Source organism: Pelodiscus sinensis, chromosome 1, assembly GCF_052426305.1.
Source record: "Pelodiscus sinensis isolate ZL-2025 chromosome 1, ASM5242630v1, whole genome shotgun sequence".
NCBI classification, from domain to species: Eukaryota; Metazoa; Chordata; order Testudines; family Trionychidae; genus Pelodiscus; species Pelodiscus sinensis.
In genome coordinates this window covers 291,274,920-291,302,628 of record NC_143052.1, presented here as the reverse complement: position 1 = coordinate 291,302,628, position 27,709 = coordinate 291,274,920, and the positions used below count along the sequence as shown (strand labels likewise).

Below are 27,709 nucleotides of genomic sequence, written 5' to 3'. Positions count from 1 at the left end.
AATATCCTGTGCCTTATTAGCATAAACATGGTCGCCGCTTTTTTCAAAATGGATTTTTTTTCGGAACCACCCCCAAAAACCGGCAGTCTAGACGCGGATCTGTCAAAAATAAAGCCTTTCCAGATCCAAGTTTACAGGATCTGTCAAAAAAGGCTTTATTTTCGACAGATCCACATCTAGACTGCCTGTTTGTTTTTAAAGTCCATTTCGAAAAAAAGTGGCAGCCATGTTTATGCTAATGAAGCACGGGTTTTTTAAATCCCTGCTTCATTAGCAATTTCAATGTGCCTAATCTACATCTCTCTGTCGACAGAGAGGTATAGTCTAGACTCACCCTCTGTGTGGTGAGTCTATTGTCTAAGGATGCTGCTGCACATGGAGGCTAGTGGGTCCAGTTTAAAATGCCTTGTGACTGCAGCCAGCTTTGCGGCTCTTCATAGCTGAGATTGAGAACCTGTTTTCACTGGGTGAATTAGTATCAAAATCGACATTGCACTCCATCCTAGAAGTGAGGTACCTGGAGCTTGCACTGATGTGGTTTGAAATCAGGCTGAGCTAATCCATGGCAGTGCAGCTGCACTGGGGGGAGAGGGTGCAGATGTGTCTCAATACTGGCACAAATGTAATGCCGACAGGCAGAACCAAACCTGGGACTTCTGGAGCTTAGTGCATAAGCCTCTCCAACTTGAGCTAAAAGCCAAATAGCTCTCAGCTAAGTCCATAGAGCAGGGGCGGGGAACCTTTTTAGGATTGAGGGCAGCCGACCCACAGAAAAGTCAGTCAGGGACCGCATACAAGTGAAGCCACAAAAAAATCCCCCCCAGAAAACCTAACCTCACAACCTTCACCGAGAAAGAGAAAAGACACTTCCCATTTTCCCATAGGGCGGCTCAGACTAGTTGATTTTGTGGGCTCTAGCCCCATGGTGGCAGGCGGGGGCTGGAGCCAATGTTCCCTCTAAGCTGGGCAGCAGCACAGCTTCACAGGTGATTAACCAGCCCTGTCAAGTCTGAGGCTCAGGGTTCCTTGCTCTGAGTTGACTGACTGGGCGGGGCTGTGAAGCTGTGCTGCTGCGCAGCTTAGAGGGTACACTGGTTGGAGTGCCAGCATGGGCTCCCCAATGCCGAAAGGGAGCCCTGAACCTCTGGTGCCAGATCCAAATGAGCCAGAGGCTGCATCCAGCCCCCGGGCCTGAGGCGCTCCTACAGGGTTGCCAGGGATCAGGTATTGAACTGGACAGTCTGTTATTTTCACCTCCTGTCCGGTAAAAAATTCAGAAAATACTGGACACCTAATATGTCCGGTACTTTCTGATTTTTTCCCAGCCAGGAGGCAAAAATCCTGGACTGGCCAGCTTAATATGGAGACAGCCTGGCAACCTTAGTACTTTCCGGGGAGCTGTGGGGCCCGGGGCAGGAGGCAAGATGGCGGGTGGCTGCCGGCAGCCTGTTAGGGCCAAAAAGCCTCACCCCACGATTATTAAAGGAGTCACGGTGGTGGTGGGTTTGGGGAGTGTTTTTGTTCAGTATTTTCTCTGAAACCATCTGGCAACCCTATTCTTCTACCATAGGGCAACTTATTCTCCTTCTCTCTTAAGTGCCACAACATGGAACAGTACACTACTCCCAGCAACCGTGTGGATTACACAGAACTTTCAGCACAGGCCAGCCTTAAGATTATGCTACCATTTTCTTTCTTTTGTTACTTTGGCCAGTATGATGTGAATCCTTGTCCTGAGATCTATGCAAACACCAATTACAGTGCAACTCAGTGAGCCAAGAACCACTGTCTGTCATGTGTTCAGATAACACAGTTTCTTTGGATGGGTGTAGTATTGCTCCTCCACTGTCACTAATTTGAAGTCCAGTCATGTGCAGTTTTTCAGTACCTCTTTTCCTAGATCCCAACTGCAGTGACAGCAAGTCTTGACAAGTGACTGCAGGACCAGAATCAAACATTGACCCGCACACATTAATCTGTTAGTTTCCTCCAACTTGCTGATGCTTTCTGAAAACCTTCATTTAGTATCTGTACAAAGCTGGAACCTAAGAGCCCTGAGCAGCCTGGAGTGGAAACATTCCGCATCCCAGATGCTGTGGCCATTGTAGATAATCCATCTTTCCTGCTTGAGCTGTTCCTCCTTGGGATTAGGAATGGCAATTCTGCCTTTTAGCTAGGAGGCCAACCTTGTCTTGCTTAGGAGAAGGAACAGGCCTTTTGTTTCTTCTGCTCCATGAGACTGAGCCCAGCCACCTGACTTGCACCGCTCAGGTAGAGTCAAAGCACTGTGCTACATGCAGGATAGACAGCAAGGCTGAATCAGGCAAAAAGGGGATAGTTCACAATTAGAAAAAAAGAAGATGAAACTTTGAAAGGGTATGATTTTCCATCTGCCTTTGTAGACAGCACAACATTCTGGAACAGGAGGTAGATGCATGGGCCTTGAAAACATCCCTGTGCCAGTAATTGACAGCTCTAGCTGCCGTACATGAAGCTACCTGCTTCCTTTTGCACAGCATCGCTGACCCCAAATTGGGAGATTGGTAAGGCACACATTGTTCTTTGCATATAATAATTGTGCTGTGTGTACTCTCATGCAGCTGAAAGCTTTACGACATGTGTTAATTTTGTATTAAGGCAAACAGGGAAAAACATATGTGCACATGTAATTCAAATCTTGACCAGCTCATCTTATATAACGTAGAGGAATCAATTTATTTAGGAATGGGACAGGTGAGGAAAGAGGCAAGGGACTTTTGGTCTCTGATCAAGGACAGGAAACTGATTTGAAAATGCCCAGAAGAAAAATTTTGTGAGGCAAAAAAATAGGACAAAACTTTCAACGCTGGGTTCCTAAGGTAAGAGGCCCTTATCCATTTTTAGGCCACTGATTACAAATAGTTTAACATTCGTGGAAGTCAATGCAAGCAACAGTGTGACTTAGTGGAGAGGGTCCTGGACTGATATGTGGGAGACCTGGACTCTGCCACTGTCCTGCTGGGAGACCTTGGGGAAATCTCTTTGCTGCTCTGTGCCTCAGTTTCCTCAGCTGTAAAATGGGAGCAGTGATACTGTGACCTCCTTTGTAAAGTGTTTTAGAATCTACAAGTCATCCATGTTATGTAAGAGCGAGATGCTATTATTGGTAGAGACAAGCATTATCAGCTGTGTGAGGCTAAGCAAGTCACCTTCACTTTGCTGTACCTCTGTTCCTCCTCCTGCTAATTATCTGTCTTGCCTGTTTGGAGTGTAACCTCCTCTTGGCAGGTACTTTCCCTTCACATTTGTTTGTATAGTCAGTGCACAATGGGGCCCTGAGCTCTAGGTGCTACTCTGTGTAATACAAGTAACAGTCACATGATGTGCTTAGCAGCTTTGAAAAATCAGGCCACTTTTATGTAGTGGCTAATAGTAGATGTAGGAGCTGAAAATTGTCCCTAACCTATTAAAATAGCTGGGGGTTGTTGGTTTTTTGGATAGCAGATTTTTCAAAGGCATGCAAATGGCCACTGACTTTCTGTAGTAGCTGAACACCTCACTCTCCCTTGTGCCTTTGAAAATCTGTTGCTTACTGGATAACACTGTACACTGACAGAGCACAGGTAGGGCTTGTCTACACTGGGGAGTTATTTTGAAATAACAGGCAGAGCGTCCACACTACCACGCTTGTTATTTTGAAATAACAACAACTTCTTTCCTTGGGGAATAAGCTTACTTTGAAATAGTTACTTTGGGAGTTATTATTTCCAAATAACTTATTTTGAAATAATCTCATAGTGTAGACATAGCTGTAGCGAGTGTAGCAGCGCTGCTCTGGATAGGAATATAAAGGGTCTAGGAAAGACAGCAAAAAGAAATATACTCCTAGTATTATTCCATCCATATGTCCAGGCAAAGATAATTTACTTGCAGTCTCCAACCATGGCTATGTCTACACTGGCGAGATCTTGTGCCAGAGCTATGCAAATGAGGCTAAGCGGGGAAGATCGCTGAGCCTCATTTGCATATCTAATGAGCCGCCATTTTTGCAGAAGAGGCTCTTGCGCAAGAAGGAGCTGTCTACACTGCCCCTTCTTGCACAAGAAAAACCCTCTTGCGCAATGCCGTTCTTCCTGAAAAGTAATAGGTGTAACGGCATTGTGCAAGAGGGTTTTTCTTGCACAAGAAGGGGCAGTGTAGATGCTCCTTCTTGTGCAAGAGCCTCTTCTGAAAACATTGGTGGCGCATTAGGTATGCAAATGAGGCTCGGCAATATTCCACACTTAGACTCATTTGCATATTACTTGCGCAAGAAGCCGCGAGTGTAGACATAACCCATGTTTGAAACTGTAATGAAAAGAAGAACAAAATGATGGTTCAGCCCCTTGATCAACATCTTGGCTTTTCTCCTATGGTCTTTCTTAAAAACTGCATTTTGAGACCATAATTAGGGGGCTCAGATTTGGAAAGTGGTTTAAGGGAGATGGATGCTACCTGCTTTAGGCCTCTTTGAAATGCCAGCTTAGCATTTTTTTGGAGGGGGGGAGGATTTTCAAAGGCACAAATGGGTAGTTAACTGCCCAAGTCACTTGTGGTTAGTCACCTAACTGCCATTTGTGCATATGCAAAGCCTCCCTCTTCCACCTCCCTCTTTCCCCCATATGAAAATGATCTTCTGCTGTCCTAGTGGGCAACACTAGGACTATGGTTCTTCAAGGTGGACGTTTAGCACTTACAGAACAATCCTCACTTCATTAAATATGTTTGGGGGTTCAGAAAGGATTTTCTGACAAAGGGATGTGAAGAACCTCGTGATGCCAATCTAAATCTGCTCTTGAGTCACTCCTATTGCTTTGGGAAGAGAAGAATTTTCTTTTCAAGCAGCTTCCGGAAGATTGCTAATCAAAGGAAAATCCTGGAACCATCCTGCTGTGAAAATATATTTCCTAAATGGCTACAACGTGACAAGTTTTCCTGGGGTCCTGAGTTTTTAATTAGTTCTTACTCAGGCAAACCTTCCAGTCAGCCTGATTTCTCATCTCACAACAGTTTTTAACTGGCGTAACTCCAAAGAATTTAAATCTAGTAACACTTGATAGACACCTATGTGGAAGAAAAACAGATGTACTGAGAGATTCACCTGAGTAGAATAATAAAACACTAGAACTGGAAGGGATCTTGAGAGGTAATTGAGTCCAGTCCCCTGCCCTCATGGCAGGACTAAGCATCATCCAGCTCATCTCTGATAGATGTCTATCCAACCTACTCTCAAATATCTCCAGTGATGGAGATTCCACAACTTCCCTAGGCAAGGGCTAAAGGACTTGGCCACTAGTGTGTAGAATAATGGAACAAATGTAGTCAAGTTGAACATGAATATTTATTTGTAATAAAAACAAATTTCCAGCATAAAACAATTATAATATATACACACAAAGTATAGAATAGATCAACAAGCACTCACATGATCACATATAAATACATTAGGTAAAAGAAAAAAATAAATCAACTGAACAGCACTGGGACAGCTAACCAATGTGGTTAACTCATTAAGTCAATAGAAAAGCAAAATGTCCTCATCTCCTGTGGCAGTTAAAACACGTACGCCACCAATATGACAGGTCAAAAGGTAATTTGACCTGCTCCATTCAAGAGGAAACACACAGATACTCTCAAATAAGAGCTCTTCGCATTCATGTCAGGCTAAAGTTGTATCTGGTCTACCATGTTGGATGATAAAGGCAATGTCAAATTTATGCAGCTCCTCACATGCCCATTCTTATACTCTGAATGATCTGAAAGATAGCTGAAACAAGACAAAGAGAGAGGCTGTTCAAATGCTGTTTAACATTCCTGAAATTCAACCCTGTACTCTGATACTGCTGCTTTAAACAGCGGAATGGCTCATGTTCTCACATGCATGATCAGATGTTATCTAGCAAGTACTTAGATCAGGGGACTTCTTTCAAGTAGGGACCAGTCCTTTCCATTGATGCAAAAAGGATTATGCAGATACCATGTAGGTGGAACACTAAGGGAAGTCCCGAGTGTAAATCCCTTGGCACTGATGGGGAATTAGACCCCCTTAGACGAGTGTGCGTGCAGCAGTGCTGCCAGGCACAGCTGCGTACACTTAACAAGTTGGTGGGTTTCTTTCATGGGAACAATCACTTCTTGTTACGGGGCTGTTTATAAACAGCTCCTTATAAGTAGATAGGCCAGTAACACAAATCTGGCCTACTTTAATAATTGCTTAAGCTGATTTGTGGGTTGGGTCATCTAACCTCATGGATCGTTCCATAGTGAGGGCTGAAGCCGGCCAAAATGCACTCATGTGAGTAGCTACATGGAAACTGATGGGATGATGTTTGGCTTTGCAGGCTGGGACAATAACAGCGCTATCCTGCAAACAGATCTGTTTCAGCGGACCCATGCAGAGCCTCAGTGTACATGTGTCCGCCCCTGCCAATCCACTTGCAGGATTGTGGCCTATGTTTGCAGCCCACAGACAAGAGCAGTGGTGATTACTGTTTACTAGCCAGTTGGGATGCAACTCTTAAATAAGAAGATAATCTGCCAGATGTGACAGGTCACCAGAGCTGATGAAATAGAAATGAGGCACACCGTGCCATCACATTTGAAACAGAAATCCCTTTTGGTATGAAAACTGATGGTACAAACTAGTGCTAGACCTCCATAGAGAAAAGGACTCACACATTGAGTTGCTGTATTTCCAGTCCCTTAGTATAACTAATACACTAATTTAGTAAGGGCTTGATTCTGCAGACCCCTTGCAAGCAAAACTCCCACTGATTTTAAGAGATGTTACATATGTTGAAAGGCTGCAGGATTGAGCCTTGGTCCTTAATTATACCAACATTACATGTGTTTTCTTAATCTGTACCATCGCTGCCTCCTAAGGCCCCAGTTCTGTAGTGGCATCCCTTAGCGTGCTTCCTGTGGGAACCAGTGAGCGCCACAGGATGAGCTGGCATAGCTGCAAATACCGAGCGTGTAAACCTCTCTTTTCACTGGGCAATGTGCCCTGCACATGTATTTTCACACCTCCCTCGCTTGATGCCCTTTCAAAGCTTTATGGTGGTGTTTGTAATTTTGAGAGAAAATCACTGACTTTTAAACCAAGAAGGTGAAATGTGCCGGATCGGGAAGCATCACTTTAATTGCTGAGCTGTGGTAATTTGCGCCAACTCTGAGCCTTCATTCTGCAGGCACTCGAGAACTTCCACTGAAGTCAAGGAGGTGCTGCCTATGCACAGGCCTGTACACAGGAATTTCTGTGGGAGGGTCTGAGCTGTGGGAGGGGCTGGTAGCTGCCCCACCCCCATGGCCCAGCCCTGCCCCGAGTCTCACTCCTGGGGGAGGGAGCGGAATCACCTCAGTCTTCACCCAGCTAGCCGGAGCATGGGGGAGGGAGGCTGAGGAAACGTGCCACCTCTGCCTTTCCCAAGCTGGCCAGAATTGGCCCCACGGCAGACCACGAAGAACCGTGGGGGGGGGGAGGTGCTTGCACGTTTCGTCCTCCCTCTTCCCCTGTATATAGGCCTGATACAGTAGGTGGGACGGTGCTTCCCAGCATGGCTAGCCAGAAAAGCACAAAGCTCTGCCTGAGCTAGCCAGCTATAAATAGCAGTGTGGCCACAGCGGCCCAGACTGACTGCCCATAGAAGGCTACCTGTGTCACGGCTATCATGCTGCTATTTTTAGCACACTAGCTTGAGCTGATCTAGCAGGTGTCAATCTACCTGGGAAGGGCGGAGCGACACATTTCCAGTCAGTTTATAGACTTACTGTGCGGCTAAGGATTCCCTTTGTAAGGGTTTGCAGAGTCAAGCCTTCATTTCGGACACTGAGGGCATGTCTAGACTATGCTTTATTTTTGAAAGAGAATATGCAAATTCCACAGGAATTTGTATATCTTCTTCCGATTGCATTTTCGAAAGCGGGTCTTTTGAAAGGGAAAGTAGTCTGGATGCATTTTTTTCAAAAAAACCCACTCCTTTTTCGAAAAACCGCCTACACCTCCTTTTTAAAGGAAGAGCGGTTTTTTGGAAAAGGGTTTTTTCCCCCAAAAAAACCATGTCCAGATTACTTTCATTTTCGAAAGACCCGCTTTCGAAAAAGTGATCAGAAGAAGAGATGCAAATTCCTGAGGAATCTGCATATCCTCTTTTGACAATAAAACATAGTCTAGACATGCCCTAAGTGCTACCTTCCTGCACCATGTTTCTTAAGGTAATACTTTACAGTGATAGAGAGGATAGATGAGATGTTCTGCTATTGTATGTAACTCAATGAAGTGGTGCCAGATTATAGCTGATGAGCATCTGGACCGTCTATCACAGAGTTTTATACTGCTACTCATCATTGTAATATCTGGTCACCTTCAATGTAAAATCTGTAGAATCAGGAAGTCGATAATGGATTTCTTGAAGTCTCCGGTGGTTCTTTTGTGTAGAAACAGCTTGGGGTAGGATATGTGGTTTTGATTTTGTAGCTGTTTTTAATACAGGATTTTGTTTTGGGTTGGTATGTTTCATATTTTATTCTGTATGTGCTTTTATAATTCACTTCTCTGCAGGTTATTTTTCTTTCTTAAATAAACAGGATTCCCGAATCACATGGGATTTGCCCTGCAGTCCATACAGTTAAGCCTCCTGCAATACAGGTATTATACTAAATTGAATCACAAGTCGATTAGGCTATGAAGCAGTAAAACTAGTGAAAATAATCTGCTTCTGTCACCCTGTCAGCCTCAGTGTGCCTGATCCATTGGACTGTAGAAAGCTACCATTGGTACAACAGGTTCTGTAAGACTAAACTCTATGGAGAATCCAGCTCTGCCTGTGTAACCCAGCGAGTGAATCTGTTTCATAACAGCTGACTCCAAAGTGCAGCAAGGAACAGGAAGACGGTGGAGTTGCTGAGGAAGTTCAAAGAGAGAGAGAAACAGGAAGTGGGGAGTCTAGACTCTGAGACGCGAATAACTCAATGGGAGGGGGGTGAACACAGCTGAGAGAAAGCAGCACCAGTGCGTGTATGGCTGAGTGAGAAAAAACAGGGAGAAAGGCAGGCACTAGAAGGGGACAACATACACCAGGGATGCTCGAGCTAAAGGAGGCCTATTAGTAACTAACAGATCCAAAGGGTTATTAATAAGCAGAGGAAGTTCGATTAGTTGTACCGCAGCATCTCAAGAATTAAAAATAAAGGATAGCTTAGCAAGCATGCAGCAGCGGTGTTATAAATGGTCTGATGTCTTGGGTGCTCTGACATTGTAACAGCGCAACTGTTTTGCATTGGGAGACCAAGGATGGCATCTGTGTGTGACTAGCGAAGGACCTTTAAAAGGCATTAAGGACTCTCAGTACCTTGCTGGATTCCACCCCCAACTCTAAAAAGCCGCATCCTTTCACTACAAGGTCACGACTACATGGTCATACTTACAGAAATAAAGCAGGCAGGCAGAAGCAAAGGAGTTGCAGTCTGCACTGGCAAGAAGGTAAAGACAAATTGAAAAACCTATCTAAACTGAAGAGCTGGATACAGCAAGACCTGAAACTGAAGGAGATGTGTCTAGGAAATGAAAAGGACAAGTTGAGTAAGCCCAAGCTAGCTGTAGAGAGGCATAAAAGGAGAAAAGCTGCAAAATGAAATCGTGTTACCTCTAGGGAAGAAGAGAATTTGTCACAAGGAATAAGGACTCTAGAAATACAATCAGAAAAGAGCAAGGAGAAGGATCACTGCAAACAAACATGAGCAGAAAAGTCAGCTCCCCAGCCTACTCTGAAAACTTCATTTATTTTGTATTGGAATAAATAACTATTGGCACTCAGTTTTCATCTCGCTATAATGATAACGGGACAAGCTCCTGTAGGATTCAAGGAGCTTATTAGAGACAATTGCTGGAGATGCCAGAAGCAGAACATAACAAAGAGTGGGTGCGAGAATGTCAGACAGAGCAAAGTGTCTATAACTGTGGGTGCAATGCACCTGAAGTTCCTAAAAGAATATGCAAAGGCAATCTGGCAAGCGCTGAGTCTCTTCAAGCAAATGCTGCAGGTCAGGCAAGGTGCCCAATGATCAGTAAAAAGGGCCAAGTGAATAGGAAGTAACAAGAATATGCACTGGCCAATTAGCCCAACAATTGTTCTGGGCAATCTCTCTGAACATACAAAACTAAAAGTTAATGTAAACATTTGGGAGAAAGACATCTCTAAAACAAACATGGGTTTGTTAAAATAGATCACTCCACACATTTAGGGTATGTCTACATTTCATTCCTCTCTTTTGAGAGGAATGCAAATGCAGACACCTGAAATTGCAAATGAAGCGGAGATTTAAATATTCATTTGCTTCATTTGCATAATTGCATTATGGCGCTATTTCGAAATAGCGCTACTTCGAAATAGCGCCATAATGCAATTATGCAAATGAAATGGATATTTAAATCCCCACTTCATTTGCAATTTCGGGTGTCTGCATTTGCATTCCTCTCTCTCAAGATGAATGAAGTGTAGACATACTGTTATTGTCCTTTTCTCTCTTTACAGACCTACTAATAAAAGGATGGGTTTACCAAACAACTCCAGTTCAGGAAAATCCACTGACATCCCCCCAGTGTTGTATGGATCCTGTATCACTGGGTAAGAATCTCAGCTGTTCTTGCAAACCTACCAACTTTCACAATACTTCATGCTCACGAGGTTACTTTCATTCTAGGACCTCAAAACATTTTGCAATCCTTACTTAATGTTACCTCCCATCGTCTTGGAGTGGTGAGCATTATACCCTTTATACTGATGGGTGAGCACAGGCATAGTAAGGTTAAGTGAGTTGCTGAAGTTCAGATAGTGAATCAGTGGCAGAGCTGAAAACAGTACTTCAGGTTTTGGACGTCTGGGACCTTCATCTTAATAAGACTTTTCTTATACCAATGTATTTTAATTCTATGTTAGTGATTAATACCAAAAAGATACAAATACCAAATAGTGGCTTAGAAATTAACTGACAATCTGAGGATGAGAGATCTTGTAAATGGCAAATTTTCTATTTGGGGTATTACAGGCATGTAGTAGGACCCATATTATTTAATACTTTAATTAGCAATCTAGGGGAAGATGTAAATTCAACTATCTCAACCTTGCAGGATTAGCCCGTTACACGGAAGGATAAGAATGATTTTGTAGAGTGGGCTGTATGCACTGCATGCAAATATTAAAGCCATACACGTAGGAAGAGGAAGTAAGCAGCAGCGCTGATACAGACTGGAGGAGAGCGATCTGGGAAACAGGATGTCTGCCAGAGACCAACGGGTGATAATAAGATAGCAAGTGAAATATTAGGTTCAACTGCAAAACAAGCAAATGGAACAGAAACCATTGCTGGTCTCAGATATATAAATAGGCTTGACATGTACAAACTAGAAAGGCAATAGGGCCAGATTACATGGCAGACCTGAACTCTTATGTTTCTTTCCAGACCTCAACATTTAGGAAGTCTATATATATACACACTAGTGCAAATACATAGAAGGGCAACACAAAGGACACAGGGATCTGGTATATAACCTACAAAAAGAAGGAGAGAGAAAGGACTAAATGGGCATGTTCTAGAAAAGAGAAGACTTGGGGAGGGTTGGGGATAAACATGATCACAGTTCATAAATACCTTCAAGGTAATAACAGAAATGAAGAAAGGGAATTATTCCATTCTCAGAAGATGGTAGATAAGGAGCAATGGCCTGAAGCTAAGGAAGGAAAAAAGTTCAGGTTAGACATTAAGAAAAAGTTCTCAACAATAAGAGCAGCTGGGTAGAGGCTACCAACAGAGCTAAGTGGATAAGACATTTGCAGGAATTAAGAGACCAGTCGTGCAAAATATAAAGATCACATTACATGATCCAGGTGGTCTTCTCTGGCTTTAATTGCTGTAAACCTTAGCTACATAAGTTAGGAATTCCCTCCCTCATGCAGCAATAACCCTTAAAAAAATCCAAAATGGCAGCATCTCAACCCTCAGGTTCACATTTCAAATTGACTGGGAGCACTGCATGTACTTCATCCAATAGCACAATCTGGCCTTCAATTTGCATGGTGCAAAACAATGCGCAATGGGGGCAGGTACCATGTCTTTGTTATACGGTTGTGGCCCATCCCCCAGGTGGCAGGCACTGCACAATACAAATAAAGGGAGAGCTGTATGTGATGGCAATAGCCCAGAAGAACAGCCCTGAGAATGTAGAAAAGGGAGGTATTTTTCTAATGGATCCACTACTGAAAGAACAAACATCACCAATGCAGATAAGTTCCTGAAAACTGAAGTCTGAATGTCTGACTAAGCATTTAAAAATGACAGCTAAATGCCTAGGCCACATGATGATGATGTCTTTTCAGATAATGAAACCAATTCAGTGGTTCTCACTCAGGGAAAACTCCCATTTCGGTCACTGGTTAGGGCGAGTAAAGAATGCAGGGATGGGTTCCATATTACAGAATGTTCTTACTTGGCAATCAACTGGATGTCTGTCATTTATCACCAGCATATTTATTTTATCTTCTCTGCATCTCCCGTGTCCAGCTGGTTAATTTTAGAAAATAAAACAAACATTTTGGGTTTGTTTTATTGGGCTTATTTTCTATTTCTTATTGTTTCTTGTTACTTTTCTTAGAATTGTTGTTGTTATGTGCTCTTTGGGGCTGCCTGTCTGCTCTTTGGACATTGTGACCCAATACAGTGAAATCTTGACTGGGATCCCTCTGTGCCCCTCCCCCCCGGAAAATAATAACTAAATAGGGAGCAGCACTTTGACCCTTCTCCTTCTGACAGAGCATGTTTGAAACTACTTGATGTCTTGCCATGGGAAGAAACTACATGCTTAACCTCTCTAGTCCGGAGCCCTTGGGACCTGACAGGTGTCTAACAAGAACATTTACCGAACGACAGGAGGTCAATATTGTCTAGCAGCATTACCTACATTTCTACTCCTTACTGGGCTCTTAGAAGATATTTAGTGATAAATTAGAGCTAAAAACCAGCACAGAACACTGAGAGCCAGGACTGGTGGCTATAAATAAACTTTATGGGACTTCTGGAAACTTGGTCATACTCATGATAAGCGGAAATCCGGCTAACTAAAATCATGCTGGACCGTGGATGTTACCGGACCAAAGGGTGTCGGACTAGAGAGGTTCAATCTGTATTATCTCTTGAGACCCTGACAACACATCGGATGTGTCTAAAGAGCACTGATGTCTTTATTCTTTGTTAAGAGGCCACATAAGGGAATAAGTAAACATGAAAGTTCACAGGACACCAAAGACATGTAATGGAGTTGGGAACTGCAGGGTAGCTGAAGCCCTGAGATCTGGCAGCAGTCTGATGCTGTGTTCTATATATTTGTTAGCTTTAGCACACAAAACCACAGGGATAACAGTCCTACACCAAAAACTCACACTGATGCGTGGGATAGATTTGTGTGCATAAGGAATGCAGTGCATAAGGCCTTCCTTTAGCCCTGTTGGAGAACACATCTAGATGCACTGAGCTGAGGGGAGTGGATTTACCATAGCTACTATTTTTTTGGTGGGGAGGGAGAGTAGAAATCATGCTTTAAGATGAGGTATAAAATAAAAAAATAGGAACATAATGTTCTCAAAAGTGGCATTCATGAGGGTCAGATAAACACAAAGGTCACTGTATTGCATTTCTGAAAGCAACACAAGGTCCATGGGTAGCTCTATGAACAGAATACCAATGGCCTAATCTTAATAGAAAAATATTACTCCACAGTGGGTCTACAAATGACTCTCTCTACACAGAGCCTCAAAAAATGATTCTAAGACACACATCAGTTCTTGCAAGAGACCCTAGACTGACCACCTTGGGGAAAACCACAAAAGGCACACTACTGAGCCTTAGCAATGCTCTGGAGGGATCACTTGGAAGTCAGCTAACTCTCTCCGGCGTGGTTTGATTTCTATATTGGAGGGAGTAGCTCCAGTCAGACCAATGGGGTCACAAGCTGGGAAGAGAACAAATTCCATTCCTACCTGAGGTTTGCAGTTTGGGAGGGGAAATGCTCCCAGCCCCGAAGTACATCCATGTTCCCATGGTAACACTAGTACCATCCCAGCCCAAGTTCAAACCTGCAACCTCCACATGGAAGAAAATGAATGGGACATGGAACCTGAGCCATCCAGTCCTACATAGAATTGAAACTCCAGTTTTCAACTGAACCTGGAAAAAAGTTTCCTCTTAGGATGCGCTAAGCAAGACAACATGGTAAGTAATTAACGATACAGATCTGAGAGGAAGAATACATTAAACCACTTGCAGTCTCCAGAAACTTTTCCTAAGCGCTCATGCAAGCGTCTCCAGAACAGACCCGGAGCCACCCTGAATGCCAAGGATCAAATTTTCCTCATAAATACACACACAGCTGTTGCCATTGGCTCCAGTGGCAGTTGTGTGCATGCAACCTGGGTCAGAATTTTGTCCACAAACTTGTAGCATCCGATCTCACTCCTACTGAAGTAAATGGGAACCATGCCACTGACTTCAGTGGGAGCTGGATCAGGCTCTTCAATGCTTTTCTGCTGCCAGCTCAACTCCCTCCCCACCCTTCTTTATCTAGTCTCAGTGGTGTGTTCATACCTGATCCACAGACAACAAAAACAAACAGTGCCAGTAGCCAGGGTCCTACAGGATATTTCTCCTCTTGGGGCCTCTAAAATGTAGGGGGAAAAGAAGATTTCAGTTTGTTACCAGTTTAGCCATTTTGTCTTGGTAGCTCATTTAAAAATAGATGCAGAAAATAAACAACTGACATGGTTTCAGCTTCAAACCTCAAACAGTGAACGCACACAGAAAATTGTCGAACAGTTTACGCCATTGTCATAGCTACTTCACAGGAATGCTAAGCAAATTAAAGGAAAAGCTGAAGCACAGTATGCTAACAGAAGAGTAATAAAGGATAATTGTATTTACAGTAGCTCAGCCAGCTTAATTTAATAATATTGAAATTTCCCATTTTCCCCCTTTAAATAGAATAATGCCTCTCATAGATTTTCTACAGATCAGTCGTCTTGAATTTCTCCAGAGAAAGATAAAGTGAGTTTTATTCCTCAATGTTTGTTTATCAGTTCCTGTAATCTCCCTTCCCACAGTTGGTTGGTTTACTAATCTCCGTTGTTGTATCTATATTTTAAGTTCTTTGGGACAGAAAACAGGTTATGTATTTTCATACATACTAACAGATGTGGGATGCTTGAAAAATAATAATCTAATGACTGGGTTGTCACGTTAGAACAAAATATATATCCTACAGCCAACTCCCTTCCACCGGGGAGAGGAAATTGTTAAAAACAAAATCAAAGAACACTTTTTTAGTTTGGTCAGCATGTGCCAAAATATTCCAAAGTTAAATATAAATTTGATAAAATAAACTGACTAAAGTTCGGACTGTTTAAGGAAGCATGGCTGAATGTTCTAACATGGTATTTTGAATGGGACAGGAAGGGAGGAAGAAGTTCATGATCTTTTATGGTCATTTTGAACTACTGACCTTTGTTTTGATGTATGATTATTATTTGGAGAATACAGCACTACACAGAGGCTTTGGTAACTAAGAATAAATGCACACATGTTTACTGTAAGATTTCAAAGACCACACAGAATGAAGAAGTGGATAATTGAACTTAGAAGCTTCTTAGCAACCAAGACACAAGCTGAGGTTTATATGATGGCATGAGATACTAGGGACATAATTAATGGAAGTAGAGGATTCACAGAGCACTAAGATCAGGACTGGGCAGGGAAGGAAAGGAGGAATTGATAATCATATATTTGGGTTTAACTTGTGGAATTGTGCATAGAGGAAGAATGGTTTTGTGGTGCTCTCGGTCTGTGAAGATTTGGTTCAGTTCCAAGTTCTGACAGAGAGGTCTCATGTGACTTTGGGTAAATCACTTAATTTCACTATCTGCAAAAAGGGGATAATAATACTTGCTTTCTCCCAATCTTTGTCTGTCTTGCCTGTTTAGCATGTAAGCATTTTGGCACAAAGATTGTCTCTTACTATGGGAGCATCTACACAGCACGGCTTAGCTCAATTTGCGTAGCTTTTTTCGAGTTGTGTCAATTGTGTATCTTATTTCAAAATAGGGAGCATCTACACAGCACTTACTTTGAAATAGAGCACTCTTCTTCCGACTTCCCTTATTCCTCGTACAATGAGGGTTACCGGAGTCAGAGTAAGAAGTCTTCTAGCTTGGCAATATTTCAACATTATTTTGAAATAACTGCCTGCTGTGTAGATGCAGACTAAGTTATTTCAACATAACACTAGTTATTTCAAAATAATGTTGCTGTGTAGATGTACCCTAAGTGTTTCTACAGTGCTTAGCTCAAAGGGGCCCTAGTCTTGGTTGAGGCTCTAGGGCAGTGGTCCCCAACCTTTTGGGGCTGCCAGGTACCCGGGGGCGGGGCCGTGCAGGTGCCACGCGCCCAGGGTGGGGGCTGTGCATGCGCTGGGCGCCCGGGGCCTGAGGTGCAAGAATGGCTTGGGCCGGCCCTTGTCACTAGGCGGGTGCACATAAATGCCCTGGCACCCGCGGGCAACACATTGGGGACCACTGCTCTAGGGAGATACTATGCTACAAATATGATCCAAACAGTCCTGATCCAAACCTGCTTGATTTCCAGAAAGCTAGAGCTGCTGCTACTATCTAATTCTCAAAGTGCTGCATGGAAGAAGTGCCAAAATGAATGGAGGCTGCAGGCAGAAAAGTGGTCAGTGGAAGGAGATGAGAGGATAGTCGCAGGTGAGGAGACTGGAAGAAGAAGGGAGAAGAAGAGAAGGAGGGGGAAGGTAGCAAAAAGATCAGAAACAAAGAAGAGTGAGGCTATGGCTACCCTTCCGTTTTTTTGCAGAAGAGGATATGCAAATCACACTCGCATTTGCATATCTTTTTCCAATTCTTCTTGCGGAAGTGGTTTTGCCGATAAAAAGCCCCATGTAAACAGGGCCATTTGTTGGGGAAAAAACTCTTTCGTAAGATCCCTTATTCCTCAAAAATTAAGGTGTACAGGATCTTGCAAAAGAGAGGATTTTTCCAACAAATGGCCCCATCTACACGGGGCTTTTTATCGGCAAAACCTCTTCTGCAAAAAGAATGGGAAGAAGATATGCAAATGCAAGCACAATTTGCATATCCTCTTCTGAAAAAAAATGGCAGCATAGCCATAGCCTGAGAGAAGAAAAACCAAGTGGATGACAGAAAAGAGGAAGGCAGCATTGTCCAGTGGTTAGGGACTAGACTGAATGTCAGGAGACCTGGGTTCTTCCATTGACCTGCCCTCTTACCGTGAGTGTGTTGTACCACCTTTATATGTCTCTGCTTCCCCCATCTACTGAAACCGGGCTAATAATGCTGGCCCAGCTTTTATAGCACACCGAGATCTCTGGATGAAAAGTATGACATAAAGGCTTGGTTTTCCATCATTCAGCCATGGGATTTTTGCCATTGACTTGAATGGAGAGCAGAAGCAAATCTTAAATGCTCAGTATTATCAGAAACAGGAGAGGCATCAAAATAATACAAGACACCCATATACAATTTACTTGGCCAGAGAGAAGGTCTGTTCGCTGCAGACATTTCCTCCAGAGAAACTGCTTCATGCATCAGTGAGTGGTAGAAACAATAGAGAAAAGCAGTCACATGATGTATAGTAAATTTAAAAAGGCATATCCCTTATTTTTGGCCATTTGCAGAGCACTGTCCTTCAGCCTGGCATTTCAAAACAACCTTGAAATATTTTAATTTAAAACACATTTGGTTTTTTAAAAAAATAGCTCTACCTATTGTGTTAAGGATTTGAAAACTTCAGCAGTTTTAATGTATTTTTAAAAGAACATTTCAGGTCACCTTTAAGTTCACCTAGGTTCAGGCTAGATTACAGCCAAATCTAACTGAACAGACATCCCATTGTCTAGGCTAGCTCAGTCACACAGGCTGTGTCTAGACTGGCCAGTTTTTCCGGAAAATCAGCTGCTTTTCTGGAAAAACTTGCCAGTTGTCTACACTGGCCGCTTGAATTTCCGCAAAAGCACTGACTTCCTACTGTAAGAAATCAGTGCTTCCTGCGGAAATACTATTCTGCTCCCGTTCAGGCAAAAGTCCCTTTTGCGCAAAGCTTTTGCGCAAAAGGGCCAGTGTAGACAGCTCAGATTTGTTTTCCGCAAAAAAGCCACGATCGCGAAAATGGTGATTGGGTCTTTTTTGCGGGAAAGCGTGTCTAGATTGGCATGGATGCTTTTCCGCAAAAAGTGCTTTTGCGGAAAAGCGTCCGTGCCAATCCAGACGCTCTGTTCCGAAAATGCTTTTAATGGAAAACTTTTCTGTTAAAAGCATTTGCGGAAAATCATGCCAATCTAGACGCAGCCATAGGGTACGTCTAGACTACAAGCCTCTTTCGAAAGAGATCGTCTAGACAGACATGAAACTTTCGAAAAACAATCCGCTTCTTTGAAAGCGCGCACCCAGGCAATCTGGACGCTCTCTTTCAGAAAAGCCCTGTTTGCAGTCAACAAAGCCTTTTTTCGAAAGAACTCTTTCAAAAAAAGGTGTTCTTCCTCGTAAAAGCAGGTTTACCACAATAAAAAAAAACTGTCGCGTTCTTTCGATTTAATTTCGATTTAAGAACACGACGGCTGTCTCGATGCAGGTGAAGTTGAAAAAAGGCCACTTTTTTCGAAAAAACTCTGTAGCCTAGACATAGTCCCACCCCTTTCTTGAGGCCCCACACTCTCTGTTCCCCTTCTCTCCATCATTTGTTGCCCCAGCCCTTACTCACGCTCACTGAATTGAGACACTGATAGAAATGTAGCCGTGTTAGTCTGGTGTAGCTGAAACAAAAGACAGGACTAGGTAGCACTTTAAAGACTAACAAGATGGTTTATTAGGTGATGAGCTAATTAGGGTCTGGCCCACGAAAGCTCATCACCTAATAAACCATCTTGTTAGTCTTTAAAGTGCTACATAGTCCTGTTTTTTGTTTGAGTTGAGACAGGAGGTGTGGGTTCTGGGGTAGGAGTGAGGGATTTGGGTGTGGGAAGGGATGAGAGGTGCAAGCTCTGGAGGGAATTTGGATGCAGGAGGAAGTGGAGGAGGGGATGCTGGCTCAGAGAGGGGGCTCCAGGCTGGGGATTGTTGGGTTCAGGTAGAGGATTAGGGTGCTGAGCAAGCCACACGCTTGTGGATGTGAGGGTGCAGCAGTTTGGGTTGGAGTGTTTGAGGGGCTCAGGGCAGAGAGGTTGGGAGTATGATGGGCTCAGGACACAGATTTGCAGTGTCTGGATGGTACAGGAGTGTTGTGGCAGAAGACTGGAGATGCAGGAGTCTGGGGATGTGAGGGGCTCAGGTGTATGATGGGCTCAGGGTTGGGGTATTTGGGGGTGCAGGAGTGTTATGATGCTGCGGCTAGATAGGGGCTTGGCCCCAACTGGGGGCTTGTTAGCCAGGCTTCATTTTTAAATAAAATATGTCAAACACAAAATGTTTCAACATCTTTATTTATGTCCAGTGTGCAGGACAGGGCTGCCACTAAGTGGGATAGGGATGAGGATGGGAGTGAAGAATCTGGGTGGAAAATAGAGCACAGGACAAGGATGTTAAGGACTAGTCGACTATAAGCAACCGCCACCTTGGCGTTTCGAAGTGGCAGAGCTGTGTGAAGCCCGGGGTCAGCTGGGCATTCCAGGCTCCACGCAGCATTTCCACAGAATCCGGGATCAACTGGGAGTCCCACATGGCATCAGCTGAGGAGGCGCCACGTGGCATTTCAAATCGGCAACGCAACATGGAGCCTGGGATCAGTGGGGGACTCTGAGTCCCCCGCTGGCCCCGGGTAGGGTTGCCAGATGGCTGAAACAAAAATACTGAACACCTCCCCCTACCCAAAAAAAAACACCAGGAAAAAATTTTGTTGAAGGAAAAAAAAAGTGTGGGGGGGGAGGACCAAAGTTGGGGTATGTCTACACTACAGCACTAATTCGAACTAACTTAATTCGAATTAGTTAATTCGAACTAAGCTAATTCGAATTAGTGCATCTAGACCTAAAAACTAGTTTGAATTAGCATTTTGCTAATTCGAACTAGCATGTCCACATTGAGTGGACTCTGAACCGAGGTTAAGGATGGCCGGAAGCAGTGCCGGCAGGGCATCAGATTAGGACTTAGAGCGTGGAGCTGCTGTCTCAGGCTAGCCGAGGGCTGTGCTTAAAGGGACCCGACCCCCACCCCGGACAGACAATTCTCAGGGGTTCCCCGCTTGCAAAGCAGTCCTGGCTTGCAGTGCCCTGAGTGCCCACACTCGGCACATCACAGCACTCGGCCATCAGCCCGGCTGCAATTGCTGCAGGCTGCCATCCGGGGGGGGGGGGTCAATTGGGGGGCCGCAGGAGAGCTTCCACCCCGAGGAGCCCGCAGAGCCACCCCAGTCCTCCCCATTGGGGGCTCGTACCCCATTCCTCCCTCGCTCCCTTCCACTTACCCCTCCCTAGCCCCCTTCCTGATGTACAAAATAAAGGACACGTGTGTTCAAAAATAGAAACTCTCTTTATTGAACAAAACTCGGGGAGACTGGGAAAAGGAGTGGGAGAGGGGAAGAGAGAGGGTGGGAGAGGGGAGGGCAACTAAAATGATCAGAGGTTTGGAACAGGTCCCATATGAAGAGAGGCTAAAGAGACTGGGACTTTTCAGCTTAGAAAAGAGGAGACGGAGGGGGGATATGATAGAGGTCTATAAAAGCATGAGTGGTGTGGAGAGGGTGCATAAAGAAAAGTTCTTCATTAGTTCCCATAATAGAAGGACTAGAGGGCACCAAATGAAATGAATGGGTAGCAGGCTTCAAACTAACAACAGAAAGTTGTTCTTCACAAAGCAAATAGTCAACCTGTGGAACTCCTTGCTGCAGGAGGCTGTGAAGGCTAGAACTTTAACAGAGTTTAAAGAGAAGTTAGATAAATTCATGGAGGTTGGGTCCATGGAGTGGTATTAGCCAGGGGATAGAAATGGTGTCCCTGGCCTCTGTTTGTGGAAGGGTGGAGATGGATGGCATGAGACAAATGGCTTGGTCATTGTCTTCGGTCCATCCCCTCCAGGGCACCTAGTCTTGGCTGCTGTTGACAGACAGGCTACTGGGCTAGATGGATCTTTAGTCTGACCCAGGACGGCCATTCTAAGCTCAGGGCTCAGGGTCGGGGGTCTCAGTGGACCACCTTGATTTTCATGCACACCTGCTCCTGGGTGACCAGGCTGGCAGCTCTCCTGCCCTAGATGGCCACTTTCCTGTGCCTAGCGTGGAGATCATGGATGAGGTCCACGATGTCCGCACTAGACCAGGCGGGCGCCCGCCTCTTGCGGATCCGGGCTCCCGGGAGCCGCCAGCCTGGTCCCGGGAAGAGGTGGAGGGCTGGGTGGCAGCGGATGGCTGGCTCGAGCCGTGCCAGGTGCAGGGTCTGCTGGCTGGATGCTGGCAGGCTTGCACCTGGCATGGGCACCGTAGCCAGCCCATGCCCCTTTAAGGGCTCCGGGGCCGGGAGCGGGGCAGAAGAGTTTCCCTGGTGTTGGCCAGAGTGGCCACCAGGGAAAGCTGGGGAGGGCTAGCCTCCCACTAGTTTGAATTAAGTGGCTACACAGCCCTTAATTCGAACTGCTTAATTCGAACTAGGGATTAGTCCTCGTAGAATGAGGTTTACCTAGTTCGAATTAAGCACTCCGCTAGTTCGAATTAAGTTCGAACTAGCGGTTTGTATGTGTAGCGCCTATCAAAGTTAATTCAAACTAACGGCTGTTAGTTCGAATTAACTTTGTAGTGTACACATACCCTTGTTGAGCAAAAAAAATAAATAAATAAATTCCAAGGACCTGGATCACTGCTAGGGCTTACCAGGTAGTCATTTAAAAAAAACTAAAAACCCGGACATGCTTCATGTGGGGGGAGGCGGTCAGGAAGAGAGCGGTGCTGGCCAGAAAGGAGGGGGGGGGGGGCTGGAACAGGTAATGGGGCGGGAAAAATGGGGCTGGCCAGGGAAGATGGGGGGGGCCAACGGGAAGTAGGTAATCGGGGGGGTGTCGGGCGGAATGGGTCTGGCCGCAGGATATCGGGGGGGGGGGGGAGGGAGACCGGCCGGGAGGGGGGCAGGGCTGGCCAGGAGTAAGGGGAGATGGGAAGCACAGCTGGGGGGGAATCGGGTGCCAGGAGGAAGGGGGGGGCGAGAAGCAGAGCTGGCGGGGTGTGTGTGTGCAGCGACGCTGGCTGGGGAGATCGGGAAGAGGAACAGGCCAGCGGGAAGCAGAGCTGGGTGGGGAGAGTCGGGGGCCGCAGGGCTGGCCAAGAGGAACGGGGAGCGGGAAGCACAGCTGGCGGGTGGGAGGGTGCAGCGGCGATTGTCAGGAGGAAGGGAGGGCGAGAAGCAGAGCTGGTGGGGGTGGGGAGAGGTGCAGCGCTGCTGGCCAGGGGAGATCAGGAAGAGGAACGGGCCGGCGGGAAGCAGAGCTGGGGGAGTGTGTGTGTGCAGGGGGGCTGGTCGGGGAAGATCTGGAGGGGAAGTGCGGGAGAACCGGCCGGCCGGGAATGGGGGTGTTGAGCAAATTGGCCAGTGGGGAGCAGGACTGACCTGGGCACTTGCTGCCTGTCCCACGCAGGCTCCCGGCGACACACGAGTGAGAAGGAGGCTTCCCCCCCTCCTCACACTCAACCAACTGAGGGCTCCCAGCGGCAAGCATGGCCCCGCCTCCCAGCTGGGACTCCCAGCCGCTCCCCCACCCACGCCAGGCTTCCGTCCGGTGCGCAGCTGGAAAAATCAGAAAATACTGGACATTGCACATATCCCGTATTTTCTGATTTTTTTTACCAGACAAAGCGGGCAAATACCGGACTGTCCGGTACAATACCGGACACCTGGCAACCCTAGCCTCGGGCTCCATGAGGGCGCTTCCACTTTGAAATGTACAAGAGCCCCCGCTTCTCAGGAAGCGCACCAGCAGTTTTGGGGAAGGGAGGAGCAGCGCACATGTTTCCCAAGACTCGGGATCTAGCATGCAGCCTCAGGACTTTCCCTCCACGCTGCAGGAAGCCGGCAATACCTCCATTTTCCCAGGAGGTTGTAGCGCGGGCTCCTTCTTAGGGGTGATGGGAAGCAAGAGGGGAGCCCGGAACACCTCGCGATCGACGGGTTGGTGGCCATGGGTATACTATAGACTAAGCCTAAATCACAAAGTTATTTCAATAGTACTATATTGCTCAAAGGTGTAGAAAATCCACACTCCTAAGCAATACAGTTATGCCAACCTAGCTCCCGGTATAGCCAGCAATTGCTTGTTGATGGAAGGGTTACTAGGGATGTTAAAATGGTTAGCTGGTTAAACAATAGCACTTAACCAGTTAACTGTTTTAACTGATGCTCCAGGCAGGGGTCCTGCCACCTGACCCCACCACAACCAGAGCTGCTCTGGCTGTGTGCAGCTAGTTGCTGCTAGAGTTAACTGGCAAGGACCAAAAAAACAAAACCACAAAACACCTTAAAAAACAATAAGTGGTCCTTATTGTCCAATAAGTAGCACCTTAGGGTTCATCAACACTTGCACCCTCGTTCGAACTAGGGATGCAAATGTAGGTGACTGAAATAGCTTTGGTCCACATTAGTTCGAATCAAACCTCTTGGTTCGAACTAACATTACTCCTCGAACATTAGTTCGAACCAAGGGGTTTGATTCGAACTAACACGGCCTGGAGCGCACTTCCTGGTTCGAAACAGCTGAGTTCCAAAACAGCACACGGGTGAGATTATGCTAATGAAGCGCAGGATATTTAAATCCCCGCTTCATTTACTACTTCGGTCGCCTACATTTGCATCCCTAGTTCGAACTAGGGTGCAAGTACAGACATACCCCTAGAGACTAACAAAAAAATATAGATAGTATCATGAGTTTTCATGGGCACAACCCACTTCTTAAGATGAAAGAAGAAGAGGGGTTTTGCCCACGAAAGCTCATGATACCATCCATATTTTTTGGTTAGTCTCTAAGGTGCTACAGGACCACTTTTTTTTAAGTTTTTTTAATTACAGATTAACACAACCACCCCCCTGAGACTTGGCAAAGACCAGTTTTCCAATAAGCCTTATGCTTACTGATATGCTTACCAGTTAGTCAACATCCCCAAGGGTAAGTCTACACAGCGGCGCTATTTGGGGAAATTGTCTGTTATTCTGAAATAGCATTCTGCACATCTTAACAGCAAACCCGTTATTTCAAAATACATTCAAAATAATAAACTTAAAAAACAACAAATAGTCTGGTAGCACTTTAAAGACTAACAAAAGATGTAGATGGTATCATGAGCTTTCTGGACATCCAACACTCTGGTCATACGAAGATGTGGGCTGTGCCCACAAAAGCTCATGATACCATCTACATGTTTTGTTAGTCTTTAAAGTGCTACCAGACTATCTGTTGTTGTTTAAGTTTATCCTGTACAGACTAACTCAGCTACTCTGTGAAGATTCAAAATAATGAGCATCTTATTCCGGCTTCCTGTAAACCTTGTTGTATGAGGAGTAAGGAAGACTCCAGAATAGCAATTTATTTAGAAATTAGACCTATGTTGACAGTGCCAAATTTCTAAATACACTATTTCTCAATAAGCTATGCTATTTGCGTAGCTCAAATTGCATAGCTTATTTCGAGGTACGCATGACTGTGCAGACATACCCTAAGAGACGTTCCTATGAGCATAGCTATTTTCTCAGGGGCTATGTCTAGACTGCAAGCCTCTTTCGAAAGAGGCTCTTTCGAAAGAGAGCGTCTAGACTGCACGCGGAACTTTCGAAAGAGCAAGCCGCTTTTTAGAAAGAAAGCACCCAGTGAGTCTGGATGCTCTCTTTCGAAGAAGCCCTATTTACATTCAAGAACGCCTTCTTTCGAAAGAGCACTTTCGAAAGAAGGCGTTCTTCCTCGTGAAATGAGGTTTACCACCGTCGAAAGAAAAGCCGCATTCTTTCGATTTAATTTCGAAAGAACGCGGCTGCAGTCTAGACGCAGGTGAAGTTTTTTCGAAAAAAACCCTGAGTCTGGACACAGCCCCTAGGGAGATGAAGTACCTACACCAATGAGAGAAGATCTGCTGTCAGCATAGGCAGAATCTTCACTTAGCACTACAGTGGTGCCATTGCAGCCTTACAGCTTATACTTTCAGGTGTAGATAAGCCCTATGTGTTAAAAGCTTTTAAAATAAGTAATGCAAAAATCCCAACTACGAATTCCCAGCCATTCTCTGATATTACAGGAACAGGGTTCTCTTTGCTCCCCGCACAATGAGTAAACTGTTTCACTGAGGGAATAGTGAGCTGTTAATAAACACTCAAAGTTTTATGGGTGGAATTAGAGCAGCAAGAGCTCTAAACAACTTAGAGAAAAGGGAAACTAGAACCCAAAAGGAAAATCTCTCCCATGAACCAGCTTTCTAAGAGCACTTTTGAACACTGAATGCACACAGCTGAAATGTCAGTGAATCAGCTCAGTGCACTGCTGAGAACCAAATGCAAGAATCTGAACATAGTTAAACTCTTCAATTTTCTGTCTCAGAGTACACAACCAGAGCATGTGTGTGACCTTTATTTAAAGTAATAAGCAAGGTTTCATTGGCTGGAAGGTTATTGCCTCATCAAGTCAGAGGACTTCTGTCCCAGCTGAACTGCGAGTTCAGTAAGGGCTCAATTTTATTCCACTGTACCTAAGAGCAGAAGTGATCTTAAAAGATGAAATGAGTTCACATCCAAGTTTTCTCTCTTTCTTATTGACATAGACTTTGTATTGACTAGGAGGGTGGTCAAGTTTACAATGCATTTAGCTAACCCGTATTAAGCTGACTTTAGTGTTAACTAGTTTTCCTCATCAAGACCAACCAGTCAAACAGCACCTACAAATAAAATAGCAAAGAAAACAGAGATTCAGAAGCCTAAAAGATTTTCACCTACAAAAACACACTTTTTGCACTGAGTAGAGTCAAATAAACTGCTGTGTTTAATCTCTTAAAAGCAGATGCCAACAGAAATAAAACACAATAATCCCTGCTGGTGCTGTCTGTTAGTGCATCTACACAGCAGTGTTATTTCGGAATAACATAGTCCGCATCTACACTACAAGCAGTTTTCAACATAAAGTCAAAATAATGTCCAGCTGGAGGACTTCCTACTCTGATTCCTATAACCCTCATTTTACAAGGAGTAAGGGAAATTGGAGGAAGAGTGCTCTTCCTCGGATTTCCTGCAGTGTAGACAGCACCAAAAGCCAAAATAAACTATTTTGACATAAGCTACGCAATCGATGTAGCTCAAGTTGCGTAGCTTATTTCGGCTTTAGCCCTTCTATGTAGACTGCCCTTAGAGAGCTCGAGTCCTTTGCGAGGACACCTCTATGCCTGTGCACTTCCAGCAGCTATGATGTTGCAGCAGCCAGACCTGATGGTAGTCCCCCTTCATGGGGAGGAGAAGGGATGGTGTATGTGCTGCATTTTCTCTTCTCAAGTGGCTGGGGGTGTGTGTGTACTTTTCTCTGTGTTACAGACTCTCCCCTTTCTGGGTGTGTAGGTGGAAGGTGTGCAAAAGTCAGTCTCCTCGTCTCCCAATGAACGATTTGGCTGTGGATTTTCCATAAGGCACTGATGCTGTCAATCATCCTGGTATGACATTTCCTCCATCCTGCAGCAGTTTGGGGCAGGAGCCCCTGATTGTTCTACACCCTTAGCGAGGCAGGAGCGCTTACTCCAGTCAATAACACAAGAAGGATCATTCTCTACTCCCCACCCTGAGGCTCCTGTAACCTGTTAACCCGTTAGCTCACGATTCCCACACCTCCCCACGTGCGGAGCCGAGGAACGGGCAGAGAGTAGCGTAGCCTCCTCGCAATCCCCTGCTCCCATGTCACCTTACCAGGGTTTTGGCTACGTTCCCTCTCTGTGTGATGTTTTTGCTGTGCTTTTCGTTAGCCATCCGAATCCGCTGTTTGGCCACCATGGCTGTGGGGATGGAGATGTAGAGAGCTCAGAAATTCCGAAGGCCAAAAGGCTTCTGGGGCTGGTTTGTGGCGCGCCAGAAGAACAGCCCCCTGAGTGGAGCAAGTGTGGCTGCAACTGCCCCGAGTCCAAGTACCCCCAGCAAGCTGCAAAGCGAGGAGAGGGCTGCTGGCAGGATGGATGGACGGAAGTAATCTCTCATCTCAGGAAACCCTCTCCAGCTTCCTCCTACCCTTCCGGTCCCCCTGCTGCCTAAGCACAGGCGGCAAGTGCTAAGGCTGCCTGCAGGCTCCGCTTTCCCCTGGCTGCGAGCACGCATCCCGTTTGCATTGTGCAGAGCTGGGAGCTGCCAAGGCTCGTGTAGTGAATCGGACGAGCGTTCTCTCTCAGCGTTCCATCCATGGAACGCTGCAACAGACAACGTGGGGGGGGGGGGGGGGGAGAGGGAGGATCTCTCGAGCTCTGATTGGTGGTTTACGAAGGCGGGGTGGAGCAAGCGTTCTAGCTTGTAGCCTTGCGTGGGCGTGTCCTGCGGCCCGGGGCGTGGAGGGGTCTGAGGGATGTTGGAGCGCACTATAGGGTCAGATCTCTCTTCCCCTTCAGCTAACACCCTGGCAATTGGTGCCCTCATTCC

General features: G+C 45.5%; 1 protein-coding gene across 2 annotated transcripts; it reads right to left on the bottom strand.

Annotated features, from left to right (window-relative positions):
- Positions 1 to 5,340: 5,340 nt before the first annotated feature.
- On the bottom strand, positions 5,341 to 27,492 carry SERP2 (stress associated endoplasmic reticulum protein family member 2). Of its 2 annotated transcripts, XM_025185301.3 has the most exons (3): positions 26,993 to 27,492; positions 14,653 to 14,725; positions 5,341 to 5,785 (listed from the first exon to the last, which is right to left on the bottom strand). In XM_025185301.3, the coding sequence occupies exons 1-3, from the start codon at positions 27,074 to 27,076 to the stop codon at positions 5,745 to 5,747; spliced, it is 198 nt and encodes a 65-aa protein (XP_025041086.1). In that variant the 5' UTR covers positions 27,077 to 27,492; the 3' UTR covers positions 5,341 to 5,744. The 2 variants fall into 2 exon arrangements, 1 of the variants encoding a protein (XP_025041086.1); XR_012900647.2 differs by lacking the exon at positions 14,653 to 14,725.
- Positions 27,493 to 27,709: the final 217 nt, after the last annotated feature.